The following is a 13645-nucleotide window of genomic DNA, read 5'->3' as shown; positions in this document are numbered from 1 at the left end:
GGTTGCTGTCCTGTTGGAAGGTGAACCTTCGCCCCAGTCTTAGGTCCTGAGCGCTCTGGAGTAGGTTTTCATTAAGAATCTCTCTGTACTTTACTTTGCTCCTTTCATCCTTCCCTCGATCCTGACTAGCCTCCCAGTCCCTGCTGCTGAAAAACATCCCCACAGCATGATGCTGCCACCACCATGGATTCACCATAGGGATGGAGCCAGGCTTCTTTCAGACGTGACGCTTGACATTCAGGCCAAAGAGTCCAATCTTGTTTTCATCAGACCAGAGAATCTTGTTTCTCATGGTCTGAGAGTCTTTAGGTGCCTTTGGCAATCTCCAAGTGGGCTGTCATGTGCCTTTTACTGAGGAGTGGCTTTTGTCTGGCCCCTCTACCATAAAGGCCTGATTTGTGGAGTGCTGCAGAGATGGCTGTCCTTCTGGAAGGTTATCCCATCTCCACAGAGGAACTCTGGAGCTCTTTCAGAGAGACCATCTGGTTCTTGGTCACCTCCCTGACCAAGGTCCTTCTTCCCACTATTGCTCAGTTTGGCCAGTTGGCCAACTCTAGGAAGAGACTCCATCATTTAACAATGATGGAGGCCGTTGTGTTCTTGGGTAGCTTCAATGCTGCTGAAATGTTTAGGTACCCTTCCCCAGATTTGTGCCTCAACACAATCCTGTCTCGGAGCTCTACGGACAATTCCTTCGACCTCATGGCTTGGTTTTTGCTTTGACATGCAGTGTCAACTGTGGGACCTTATATAGACAGGTGTGTACCTTTCCAAATCATGTTCAATCAATTGAATTTACCACAGGTGGACTCCAATCAAGTTGTAGAAACATCAAGGATGATCAATGGAAACTGGATGTGAGTCTAATAGCAAAGGATATCAATTCTTATGTAAATAATGTAATTCTGTTTTTGTTTTTTTTATACATTTGCAAATATTTCTAAAAACCTGTTTTCACTTTGTCATTATTGGGTATTGTGTGTGGGTTGATCAGGAAAAAAGTAAAGGGTTCTGAATACTTTCCGAATGCACTGTATATACTTCCATTACATTTGTCATCTGGTACCGGAGGACCTTCAGACGAGTCTTGGGAGGTCTGTGCGCATCCAAGAGCAACAAACCAACATTTACGTGTTTGTCAGAGTCTCACCTTTACACAGGTTATTAGTACATAGCCCGAACTGTTCGGACTCTACAGACAGATGTTGGTAGATCGGTCGTACGGACTTCAGACGATACAGGGGGTCCCTTGTAGGGGTCGTAGAGCAAAACCACTGACATGTTCGTGTTATTCCAAAACAGGAAACAACATCCTGTTCGTGAGAGTCTCATCTTTGCATAGAGGGGTCATAATAGCTTTTAGGCCAAACCGTTCAGACGGTTTTGTGAAAAGACCATTAATTGTAGCGTCCAAATTGTTATTTCGGGATGTCTCATGGTCTGTCAAACACCTCTCTAACTCTGTCACCTTTCAACGCAGATGCAGAAGTGTTAAATTGCTGGATGCGGTGGATTGAGATATATCCAATGCAAACAAACAGATATCTCTAGCTTAAACTGACAGATTCTTATGGGGATTTTTTTATTATGCTAATTAGATTTCCACACAGGCATGTATATCGTCCTTAGGGGATTTTAAACCCAATTCCCTCATGTGGATGTGGAGGGACTTCCTTTCTCTGAACAACATTAAGGGAACAAGCACTATTACGGAAATCACAGGTGCATGGCAAATTAGTCGATAACGTAACCAAGGATGGTGCACACTAGACAGAGTACACTGCTGATGCTCCAAAGAGTGTTTTGTACCATTACTTAACGTATCGCCAATAGCTAGCTATATGTTAGACATATCTGTTACAGATTCCAAATTCATCACGTTGAGATGGAACTGCTGAATTTCTAACGGAACAAGACCATGAAATGATATTCTCACATGTGACAATACCAGCATGAATACACTGAGGCAGTGCATGGCTGTCTATGGGCTGTAGTCTTGAAGCTGTATTTCACTGAAAAGTAGGCGAGGTTGAACATACAATACTTTTACTTTTTAGCCAGTTCTTATGCCTTTTCATGTATTCTAATCTGCATTAATCTGCATAAGGTACCATGTGTGTAATAGTCAAAACATGATAATGCCACTGTGTCTGTTGAACTACAATCCTCACACATGTTGGATTTAATAGATTTTGAAAACACAGCACAGTACACATTATGCTCCCACAGGCATGCTCTATGACTGTATATTAGCCCGTAAAGATGGTGTCAGCTATGATATCGCTATCATCTGTGAAAATCCATCGCTTTATTTGATGTACAAAATGTTAAGAAAACACTTATTGGACCCCTGCTGTAACACTGAATATTCATACATGTTAAAGGTTGGAAAGGTGCATACTTGTTGGCTCTGTTTCACAACTATGACCTTCATTAAAATGATGATAACATAATGTTAATGTTACAGAGCCTGAGTATTAATATTTGTTTATTTTGGCCTTGAATGAAGACTTACCCCACACCAACAACACACTTTTTCATCTACTTTTGACAGCTTTGACTAATTTGATATTATGTTCAGCAATTCACCCGCATTGGAAAGGACAGAGAAGAAAGGGAGGCAAATAATTGCACATTACTACTGGTAGAGAGAGACACAACACTGCTGCACACAAAGAGAAAACTCAATTCACTCTTACCGAAGAGGGTGTTAGTCAGCTTCAGACAAAACACCAGAAGAGAAATGCTGTTATATAAACTCCAAAAGGAAAACACTGAATTGAAGTGATTGGCTCTGACTGAATTTGGAAATGTAATTGCCTGGTGTATCTGACATGTCACAAGGAGGGTGGGGAGGGGAGACATCACTGTCTACCTGACATCCCCACTTCCCCACCCTGCACTGCTTTTGTTTGGCATTCAATATATTTGCCTTGCCTTGTCCTCTTGAAAATAGTGACATCAGTTCTGTATGTTGAGTGATTATTCTCATTCTCATTTCTCCACCTTTGCCACTGCTCTTGCATCTTGGTGCTCCAGTTTTTGGTGTTTGTTCACCCCACGGTCCTTGCTATTCTTCCAAGCCGGAGTTCCACTGTCTGTCTCTTAGATGGCATGGTTACTGTAGCTGATGTATGTCTGCTTGGAGGCCAATGCTGTGAATAGAGCCGTGAAAGAGGAAGATAGGGAAAGAAGAGCGAGAGGAAACGATGTGGGTGAAGATTTGGGCAATTCAATTAAGGCTTATTTAACCATCTGTCAGGGGCTTATCTTCCAGTCCATTAAGGTGATTGCCGGCACAGTTTCTATTTATGCATGACTTCCTTAGACCACAAGTGTCAACAGGGAGTACAGGTGGAACCAACAGTGGAGTAAGAGAGTAATTAATATGCATAGCAAGCACTGGTAGCATTTTTCATGTTGTGTGGTTAGTATTACAATAATTATTTAACTTCCTAGGAAATGTTTTGCCAACTGTAAATTGCATCTAAATGCAGATTTCCTTGATCTGCTGGAAAGTAAGGGCAGAGCAGGGTACAGATGTGGCTATTGCTAGTAATTGACTCTCAAAACTAATATTGAATTGCTTATTGGGATGCTGTTGTAACAACCCACTGGGCACACACTGGTTGAAACAACCTCAGTTCAATGAAATCATGTTGATCCCACGTGGAATAGACATTGAATTGACATCTGTGCCCAGTGAGATGTCTCCACATGGATATCTACTGTTCTGAAAGTGACTTAAGAATGACTTATTTAACCAGTAATTGCAGCTTGACCTATAAGTACAGACTATTTCATGGTAAAGTATCCCTTGCAGTTAATTTTACGTCGGGGCCGGCTCTAGCCTTTTGGGGGCCCTTAGCGAGATTTTGCCATAACTTATGCCATGTAAATTATATCTGAGTGAGAGTGACTAACAAAACCAATGGGCTCTGCTGGAGGACAGGGACCTTGGGCACATGCCCTGCGTGACCGGTCGGTATTTGGGCATGATTGCTACAAGTTTAGAAAGCTGGGTAGACTAACTTACCAATATGAAAATTGTTAGCTGACATGGCTAATTGAGTGACGGTCAGTGACTGACATACCAAGAAAAACATTGCTGGGGCACAACCAAATTTCGAACTTGCTCCTTTGTCGAACTTTCTCCAAATTTCGAACTTGCTCTCAACAGTAAATTGAGACCCCGACTGAGTTCCAAGAAAAAAGCCACTTATGCCTGGAGCCGGCCCTGTTTTAAGTACAGTATAGGGTAGTATGTGATGCAATAGTACTCATTCAAATGTAAGGCTCAGTAACTACATTCAGATCTTTCTCTGTGCACCAAGCAAAGCATGCAACAGTGGCACCATGTCGATAGAAATGAAAACATTTAGGAAAAGCATAGAGATAGCTTGGAGAATTGTGATAACATTGAGCATAAGATGACAATATGCAACTATGCAGTACATGGTGAATGTGGATCTCACACAATTACCAGATGTGAGAGACACTGTACAAAATGTTTACTTATTTTATCAAGTTGTGACCTGACCGATATGGTATGTCCTCTCGAAATAAATCTGTCACCAGTTCACTTGTTCTATAGTGAAATCATCACACATATCTGCCAATCTTGTCCACAACAGCATTTGCAGTTTGGGTGAGTCAGAGCAGATAAATCTGAGCGGCGACTGCTGACAGCTTGGGTGGGGGGCAAATGTACTGGAGGGTGGGATGTGTAGTGGGCGGGAGAGGGAGGGTGTGGGGGGCCACTACACTGGAGGGTAGGATGTGTAGTGGGGGGAGAGAGAGGGTGTGGGGGCCCACTACACTGGAGGGTAGGATGTGTAGTGGGGGGAGAGGGAGGGTGTGGGGGGCCACTACACTGGAGGGTAGGATGTGTAGTTGGGGGATAGGGAGGGTGTGGGGGGCCACTACACTGGAGGGTAGGATGTGTAGTGGGGGGAGAGGGAGAGTGTGGGGGGCCAGTACACATGAGGGTGGGATGTTTAGTGGGGAGAGTTGGATGGTGTGGGGGACAACAGTACTGGGGGTGGGATGTGTAGTGGTTGGAGAGGTAAGGTGTGGGAAGGAACATGACTGCAGGGTTGGATGTGTAGCGGGGGAGAGGGAGGGTATGGGGGACAACAGTACTGGATTGTGGGATGTGTACTGGGAGAGAGGGAGGGTGTGGGGGGCAACAGTACTGGAGGGTGGGATGTTAAGTGGGGGAGAGGTAGGATGTGGGGGACCACTACACTGGAGGGTGGGATGTGTAGTGGGAGGAAAGGGAGGGGGTGGGGGGCAACAGTACTGGAGGGTGGGATGTGTAGTGGAAGGAAAGGGAGGGTGTGGAGGGCAACAATACTGGAGGGTGGGATATGTAGTGGGGGGAGAGGTGGGGTATGGGGGACCACTATACTGGAGGGTGGGGTGGAAACGGTACTGTTCGGATGGATGTATAGTGGGGGGAGAGGGAGGGTTTGGGGGGCAACAGTCCTGGAAGTTGGGATGTGTAGTGGGGGGAGAGGGGGTGTGTGGGGCAACAGTACTGGAGGGATGGATGTGTAGTGGGGGGAGAGGTAAGGGTGTGGGTGGGTGGCATCAGTACTGGAGGACAGGGATATGTGGTGGGGGAGAGGGAGGGTGTGGGGGAAATAGTACTGGAAGTTGGGATGTGTAGTGGGGGTGTGTGGGACCACTACACTGGAGGGTGGGTTGTGAAATGGGGGAGAGGTAGGGTGTGGGGGGCAACAGTACTGGGGGGTGGGACGTGTATTGGGGGGAGAGGTGGGGTATGGGGAACCACTATACTGGAGGGTGGGGTGTGTAGTGGGAGGTGAGGGAGGATGTGAGGGGATACTGCACTAGCTGGATGGATTTGCATTGGGGGGCCAGTACACTGGAGGGTGGGATGTTTATTGGGGAGACTTGGACAGTATGGGGGACAACAGTACTGGGGGGTTCGATGTGTAGTGGTTGGAGAGGTAAGGTGTGGGGGGCCTCTACACTGCAGGGTGGCATGTGTAGTGGGGGGAGAGGCAGGGTGTGGGGGGCCACTATACTGGATGGTGGGATGTGTAGTGGGGGGAGAGGGAGGGTGTGGGGGGCAACAGTACTGGAGGGTTGGATGTGTAGTGGGAGGAGAGGAGGGTGTGGGAGGCAACAGTTTTTGAGGGTGGGATGTGTAGTGGGGGGAGAGGGAGGGTGTGTGGGACAACAGTACTGGAGGGTTGGATGTGTAGTGGGGGAGTGGTAGGTGGGGAGGGTGGGGGGCACTCTCCATTCCACCCAGAACCTCTCCCAGAGCAGCATTGATAAATTAACCTAATTTAAATATTTATGCTCTGCGATGCCAAGATAAAAAAAATAGATGGTCCAGAAAGAACTGGAGCTTGTGGACACATCTGTCTTTCCCCTTTTCCCACATCTTATTGTTGTTCTACGTTCCATTACAGCAAATTCCTCTGTTTGTCAACGTGGGAAACAAATGACTGGGGATGCGGGGCTATCCCCTGCATTCAGCCCACAGTGGTGTCATCTCCCTACATCTCCCTACATCCGTTACCACATTCTCAGGCCATCTGCAGTACAACACGCCAACATTGTCTACCGACGTCTGTGGGTCAAGGGTGTGTATGTTAATGTGATAAATGTCTGACACCATCCAAGGTGCTATAGCCGTGGGTATGTTTTTGTGCATACAGTACATATCTTAGGCAGGCATGGGATACAACTGAACATTGGCACAAAGTAAATGGGGGAGAATTGGTCAGTCATACAGAGTGAGAGGCAGGCTGATTGTCAGGCTCTCCATCCGTTACCTGAGCGTCTAAAGTCCCTCACAGGGCTCTCCTCCCTCGTCACAGTCTGACACACAAGCACAAAGAGCAGCTGTTAGTCCTCTGACTTGGGCCAGATGGGTCATGGCATAGATGTCAAACTGTGAAATTGGGGGAGCATTTCCCATGGGTGCTATAATCATTTTTTCCATTCCCAAATGGTATGCCATTTTTTCTCTGTTGAACTCTGTTCATCTCCTTGTAGCAGTCTCTTTGACATACCCCATATTGAGAGTTTCATCTCCTGTTTCCTACACATTCAGAGGAAGTGCAACTGCATATTTCAAATAGCACTGTGATAGAGGATTCAGAACGTGTTCTCAACATTGGCTTTGGTTCTCCAAAGGTAATGGGAATATTGACTGATGATGCATTAGATACAGGAAAACGTCATTCTGTATGGATGAATGAGTGTGACTATCCATAAATCAACTTATTTTCTCATGATTTGGAATACGCTTTTACATTTAGGGATTTTGATCATTCCGACCACGGCAGCTGTGTTACTGTAGGATGGGGCTGAAGTGCTGGAGCAATAATCTTGCCTCCTATTGCACCAATGGAGACTGGTGGTGTGGGGGCTGTGCTTCGGCAAAGTGGGTGGGGTTTTATCCTTCCTGTTTGGCCCTGTCCGCAGCTATCATCGGATGGGGCCACAGTGTCTCCTGACCCCTCCTGTCTCAGCCTCCAGTATTTATGCTGCAGTAGTTTATGTGTCGGGGGGCTAGGGTCAGTTTGTTATGTCTGGAGTACTTCTCCTGTCTTATCCGGTGTCCTGTGTGAATTTAAGTATGCTCTCTCTAATTCTCTCTTTCTCTCTTAATTTCTCTCTCTCTGAGGACCTGAGCCCTAGGACCATGCCTCAGGACTACCTGGCATGATGATACCTTGCTGTCCCCAGTCCACCTGGCCGTGCTGCTGCTCCAGTTTCAACTGTTCTGCCTGCGGCTATGGAATCCTGACCTGTTCACCGGACGTGCTACCTGTCCCAGACCTGCTGTTTTCAACTCTCTAGAGACAGCAGGAGTGGTAGATATACTCTTAATGATCGGCTATGAAAAGCCAAATGACATTTCCTCCTGAGGTGCCGACTTGCTGCACCCTCGACAACTACTGTGATTATTATTATTTGACCATGCTGATCATTTATGAACATTTGAACATCTTGGCCATGTTCTGTTATAATCTCCACCTGGCACAGCCAGAAGAGGACTAGCCACCCCTCATAGGCTGGTTCCTCTCTAGGTTTCTTCCTAGGTTTTGGCCTTTCTAGGGAGTTTTTCCTAGCCACCGTGCTTCTACACCTGCATTGCTTGCTGTTTGGGGTTTTAGGCTGGGTTTCTGTACAGCACTTTGAGATATCAGCTGATGTACGAAGGGCTATATAAATAAATTTGATTTGATTTTGAAAGTTAATATTAATGGCCATCTCTGCAGGATGATACCTGAATGTGAAGCCTTTCCTATCGATCCATCTCACCCTGTGCTGTTCTTTATGTCCTGTTTGCCGACAGTGCCACGTTTCAGAGCACCAGCCAATGCTTGATGCTACTAGGGTTGGCATGAAACAAAATGCACTACCAATTCCCTACATCCTGAAAATAACAAGATCATTTCACAAAGCTGTTGAGGTGTAAAATAACAATGCCATCAATTACGTTTATATAGAGGCAAGTGCATTGCTTTTCATTTTTCAAGCCTGATACTTTCCCCTCAAAATGACATCTGACTGACTTTAAGGCATAAACTCAAGGACAGAGTGTTGTAAAAACTAAATGTGTGTCTTTTTGTCCTCTCTTCCCCCTGATCTCCATTTCCCCCTCGCTCCATCCCTAATCCTGAGGCCTTCGCTGCTAACCTTGTGTCTCCAGGCTTTCACAGAGCTCAGACTTGGCCTCTCCGTTGGGACGGAGGCCACCCTTGGTGGGGAACTTGTTGGACATGGTGGCTGCAGTGACTACAGCCTTGAGGCTGCGCTTGCGATTGGGCACGTTCTGCTCCGGGTGGAAAAGGACCACGTAGACCTTTGGCATGTAGAGCATTCCCAGAGACACAGAGGCACTCAGGCTCACAGAGATGGTCAAAGTCGTGGTCTGGATGTACATCTGTGAAGGAGACAAGCAAAGGAAACATTGTTACACAACAAGAAAGAGATGGTGCTGTTCAAGTGGCTAAGGAGAGGGTTCTCAAGATCCTTGTGACAGCATTGACCTTTGATATTTTGAAAGTACATTACCTAGTTATACATTGTTTAAACAAGACAACATATGAGTGCAGTTGTCTCCTAGTAGATCTTCCAGCAATATCAAACCCCCAACATCAGACGCGATAAGACACATGGAGTGGACACTGCTCTGTTTTCAAGTGCTTTATGAATTATTCATCAACTCCTGTTTATGTTTTTATTGGTGTGTCTATTTGTTTGTTTATGACATGTGACTAATGGAGGAGGCCTCCCAGTGAGTGACTCTACTACAGATGTCTTCCCCCTAGGGCCTGGGGCTGTGGTAGAGTGGTTGGAGTCAACTGAGTGTAAAGGCAGCTGGGACTCACAGCTGTGCACAGAAAGCATGGCTACATGCAAGGATCAGGGAGAGGCATCTTGAGAACATCAACACAATGCCTGAGTGTGTGCCTCGGAGTGCTTTTCCCATATAAATTATATCATATTCTCAATGGGATTAAAATGTGTCTTCGTGTCTGATCATATAGGTCATCTGAATGAGTTGTTAGACAGTACAGACTGATTTACTACAGCAGTAGAAAACAAATGCATTAATGCATTATGCATTAAAAAGCACTGTAACTGCAAAAACAGAGAAGATAATATGTAGAAGATTGGAAGATTGTCATATACATTTACTCTCTGTGGTGAACATCAGGATTATTCTCCTGGAAAACCGCAAAAAGCTTTTCTTTTACAATGTCTTATTTGGAACATCATTCTGTCTTCCTTTGGGACAGGGTTGCTGAGCTATTCTGGGCCTGATGAACAAAGGGAGAAGGGTGTAAACTGCAAACACAGCTCCCAGCCACATCCCTAATAGATTTGCCCGAGGTGTAGACTGATATTGTGTTTCCAGACATTATGAGTAACTTAGTGTTATGGCAACAGGGAATAACCCGACAGGTCGTCTGTCATGAGAATGTCAACAGATGACATGCATTAGTTATAGTGCTGCTTTGGCACTCTACATTTTTTGCAGCTCTATCTTCAGTCTGGATGCTGAAATACTTACATCTAAAGAGTTAGTGCAGCCTGCCATATGGTACCTATGACTTATGATTAAATCTGCTTTTCTTTAAGTGTTGTGTATATAGAAGCCCCTAAATAAACGTCAGTGGAGAAGGATGCCTGAGGATGCCTGAGAAAAATGAGAGTGTGTCACGCCCTGACCTTCGAGAGCCTTATTATTTCTCTATTTGGTTAGGTCGGGGTGTGATTTGGGTGGGCATTCTAGTTTTTCTATTTCTTTGTTGGCCGGGTATGGTTCCCAATCAGAGGCAGCTGTCTATCGTTGTCTCTGATTGGGGATCATACTTAGGCAGCCTGTCACGCCCTGGTCTAAGTATTTTGTGTTTTTCTTCATGTATTGGGTCAGGCCAGGGTGTGGCATCGGGTTTTTTGTATTGTGGTGTGTCTTGTCCTGGGGTTCTGGTGTGTATGTATTGGGATTGTAGCTAGTGGGGTTATCTAGCAAAGTCTATGGCTGTCTGGAGTGGTTCTCAATCAGAGGCAGGTGTTTATCGTTGTCTCTGATTGGGAACCATATTTAGGCAGCCATATTCTTTGAGTTTGTCGTGGGTGATTGTCCTGAGTGTCTTGATGTCCTTGTTTGATGTTAGTTGACACAAGTATAGGCTGTTTTCGGTTATTGTTTTGTAGTGTTCGTGTTTAGTCATGTTTACGTTTGTTTAAATAAACATGGATCGCAATCGACACGCTGCAGTTTGGTCCAACTCTCCTTCACTATATGAAAGCCGTTACACAGCCTTTTTTCCACCTTTAGTTTGTGGGATCTTGTTTTTGTGTAGTGCCTGTGAGTACTCCAGTCGTTACGTCTCATTTGCTGTTTATTGTTTTTATTAGTAAGTTTCATTTTAATAAACATGTGGAACTCAATGCACGCTGCGCCTTGGTCCGCTCATTTCAACGAACGTGATAGTGTCATTTAATTATTTGATCACGCTGCAAGCATCAATGGGCTTTCCTTGAAGTGGGAAATACAGGGGTACTGAGGGAGAGTATGCAATCTACTGAGAAGATTTCACATGGCCTTGGGTGATCCCAGCACAATATTGCTGCCCCTCCGGAGTACAGAGTGGAGTAACTCTGTAAGGGGGCTAGGACCCCTGTCCCGGGCCAGATAAATATGCCTTGACAAACTGATATGATCGCCAATGTGCCTCATTGCCACAGCAGGAAAATGGTGCTCAAGAGACTGACTCCACCAGGCGAAGCCATCCTGTCTCTCCTAAAGAAGCTATCAAATCTGTGCTGCTATTTCACCCCCTGCATTCTGTTTCATTCCACAGTCTGACGTGCAAAAGGTAACTACATTTACCTTGTGTATAGGTGTAAGTGGCCAGAATATAATCACCCTATTATCAGAAAGTAACATCTTCCAAACAAAAGCCTTATCATTTCTGATGATCAAATGATGCATATTTCTATGGACTTGCCAGACCTGGCTTGGATTGGATCAATCAAACATAAGACGGTCTCCAGCTGTGCCTCCTGCAGACTACCTGCACCTGACTGCAGCTACAGTGCCATCCAAAGCCCTCCATCCCTGGCCCTCTGCATGCAAGTGTCTTTATCACTGAGGATAAACAGTGCCAGGGACCATTTAGTGAGATTGCCTCATGAAACAGGCCCTCCTTCCGAGCCACCACGATTACACACCTGTCAATCTACAGCCCTGCCTCTGACAGGATACTGCCTCTGCATTTTCCCACGTGTCAGGAATGTAACTGGGCCCATAATATCACAGTGAAAAGCCTCACACAGCGCCTCCAAACAGATAACAATGTGGAAACATTAATCCATTCATAAGATTAACTTAAACCAGGAATGGTTATTTCTGCGTTTATAGATAGATAGTGTTTTCCATTCCAGCCATCCCCATGTATCCTCTTTGTCCTCTGCAACATCAAAGCAGCTGGAGTCATGACTGGATTTCTGATTTCTGTATTTGCCATTGGCTGGGTTTTGTTTGCAGCAAAAATGCTTGAGATGTTAGTCATTACTTATTGTCGTTTTCAGTGGTTGGATGCCAGCATAAGCTTCCTTTGAAGTAGGGAATATATTTTAAGGCTGTTTTGTGCTTGAATGAGCGTTTATCATCTGTTTCCACCGTACAGTACAGAACGTACTGAATTCACACCTCATTGCTGCAGTGCTTCCCTTTTAATTACTTAGAAAAAATGTGCAGAAGCCATTGTACAGCCTTGAAAGAACATGATCAAACTCTTATAGTTGCTCTTTAAGCTTAATTTCATGTGCAACGTCAGAGCAATGTAAAGCCAACGCTCTCCATCTTCTCAAACATCCCAGATTGGCAGAGCGTGCATATCGTCATGCATGATTAACCCTGTTCTGACAACCCTGCCAATCAGCTGCCTTGTCCTTATCAAGCACAAAAGAGAGCTTGGTGCTGTGTCACCCTCCTTTCAACCAGGAGACAACCAGGAGGCACAATTAACAGAGCTACCTGCCAGTCTACTATTGTCACCCACCACCTCCAGGGCTGACTGTACTACTGATGCCACCTACCACCTCCAGGGCTAACTGTACACATGCTGCCACTCATCACCTCATTGACTGACTGAACTTCTGCTGCCAGTCAAATAGGAGTGTCATCCTCAACCTATCAACTGCCTAAAGCCGCAGCCATCCCCTCTCTATATAACCTTAGAAAAAAAAAACATCAAAGAACCCTTGGTTCCAGATAGAATCGTTTTGGGATCAATGTATAACCCTTTCCACAGAGGGTTCTACCTGGAACCAAAAAGGGTTATCATATGTTTCTAAGAGTGTACCCACGCACACCCCTACCATGCAGTTTTTCCCCTCTCATTGTATAGGTGAGGCAACCCCCTATGCCAGGAAAATAATCTGGGGAAACACTGGCACCATCATAACCATGGTGTCGTTATGTAACAAGACCCCATGTAGGTGGACGCAAGGTGTTCAAATGATTCAGAATGTGTCTCTACAACTAAAACAAAACATTGACAGCAGGAGATCCAAAAGACATAAGCACATTTGTTCAGTTAGTTCATTGAGAGTTAGAGGTTGTTAAAAATCTAAAAGCTTTGGGCTTAAGTTAAGGCAAAGTAATGTATCCCTAATGTACACTGTACACTAATCATATCCAATAGAAGACCGAAATGCTGCCACTGTTAACCTCTTTGTACAAGATTCCAGGTCTCACTCAGGTGCATCACATATCTTGTGCTCAGACAATGCTGTCGCTCAGGGTGTAAATGTTAACATAATTCTATGTTTTTCTTTGAAAATAACAGCAATTACCACCATCGTAAAGAAGGCTACGGTTTTCTTTGTATTGCCCATTACCTTCCTAAATGGCTTACCTCTGTAATTTGACTATAACTGTATGGGACTCTCAATGGCTGCTTTGTTTCCTACAGCAATATTCCTCAATACAGACAGTACATTTATGTTAGCCAACAGAAATTGAAATTCAATTGTACACATTAAGGATAATATCAAAACCTATGAAGGTTGTGTCCCAGCATTGCTCTTGTCTAGAATAATCACATGCATTTTTTACCTTTCTGTGATAAGCTTT

At 45.1% G+C, this 13645-nt stretch overlaps 1 protein-coding gene across 1 annotated transcript in view; it reads right to left on the bottom strand.

Moving 5' to 3' along the window:
* Window positions 1–930: 930 nt before the first annotated feature.
* Window positions 931–13645, bottom strand: part of LOC110531212 (metabotropic glutamate receptor 4-like) — a 216838-nt gene continuing 204123 nt past the window's right edge. The window contains exons 9-10 of the mRNA XM_036988394.1: window positions 8689–8935; window positions 931–3155 (exon numbers count right to left, since the gene is read on the bottom strand). Of these exons, the coding sequence (XP_036844289.1) occupies window positions 3106–3155; window positions 8689–8935 (297 nt within the window). The 3' untranslated portion in view covers window positions 931–3105. The remainder of the gene's footprint in view (window positions 3156–8688; window positions 8936–13645) is intronic.

The sequence above is a fragment of the Oncorhynchus mykiss genome, chromosome 9 (genome assembly GCF_013265735.2).
Source record: "Oncorhynchus mykiss isolate Arlee chromosome 9, USDA_OmykA_1.1, whole genome shotgun sequence".
Taxonomy (NCBI): domain Eukaryota; kingdom Metazoa; phylum Chordata; class Actinopteri; order Salmoniformes; family Salmonidae; genus Oncorhynchus; species Oncorhynchus mykiss.
This window is presented reverse-complemented; position numbering and strand designations above follow the sequence as displayed.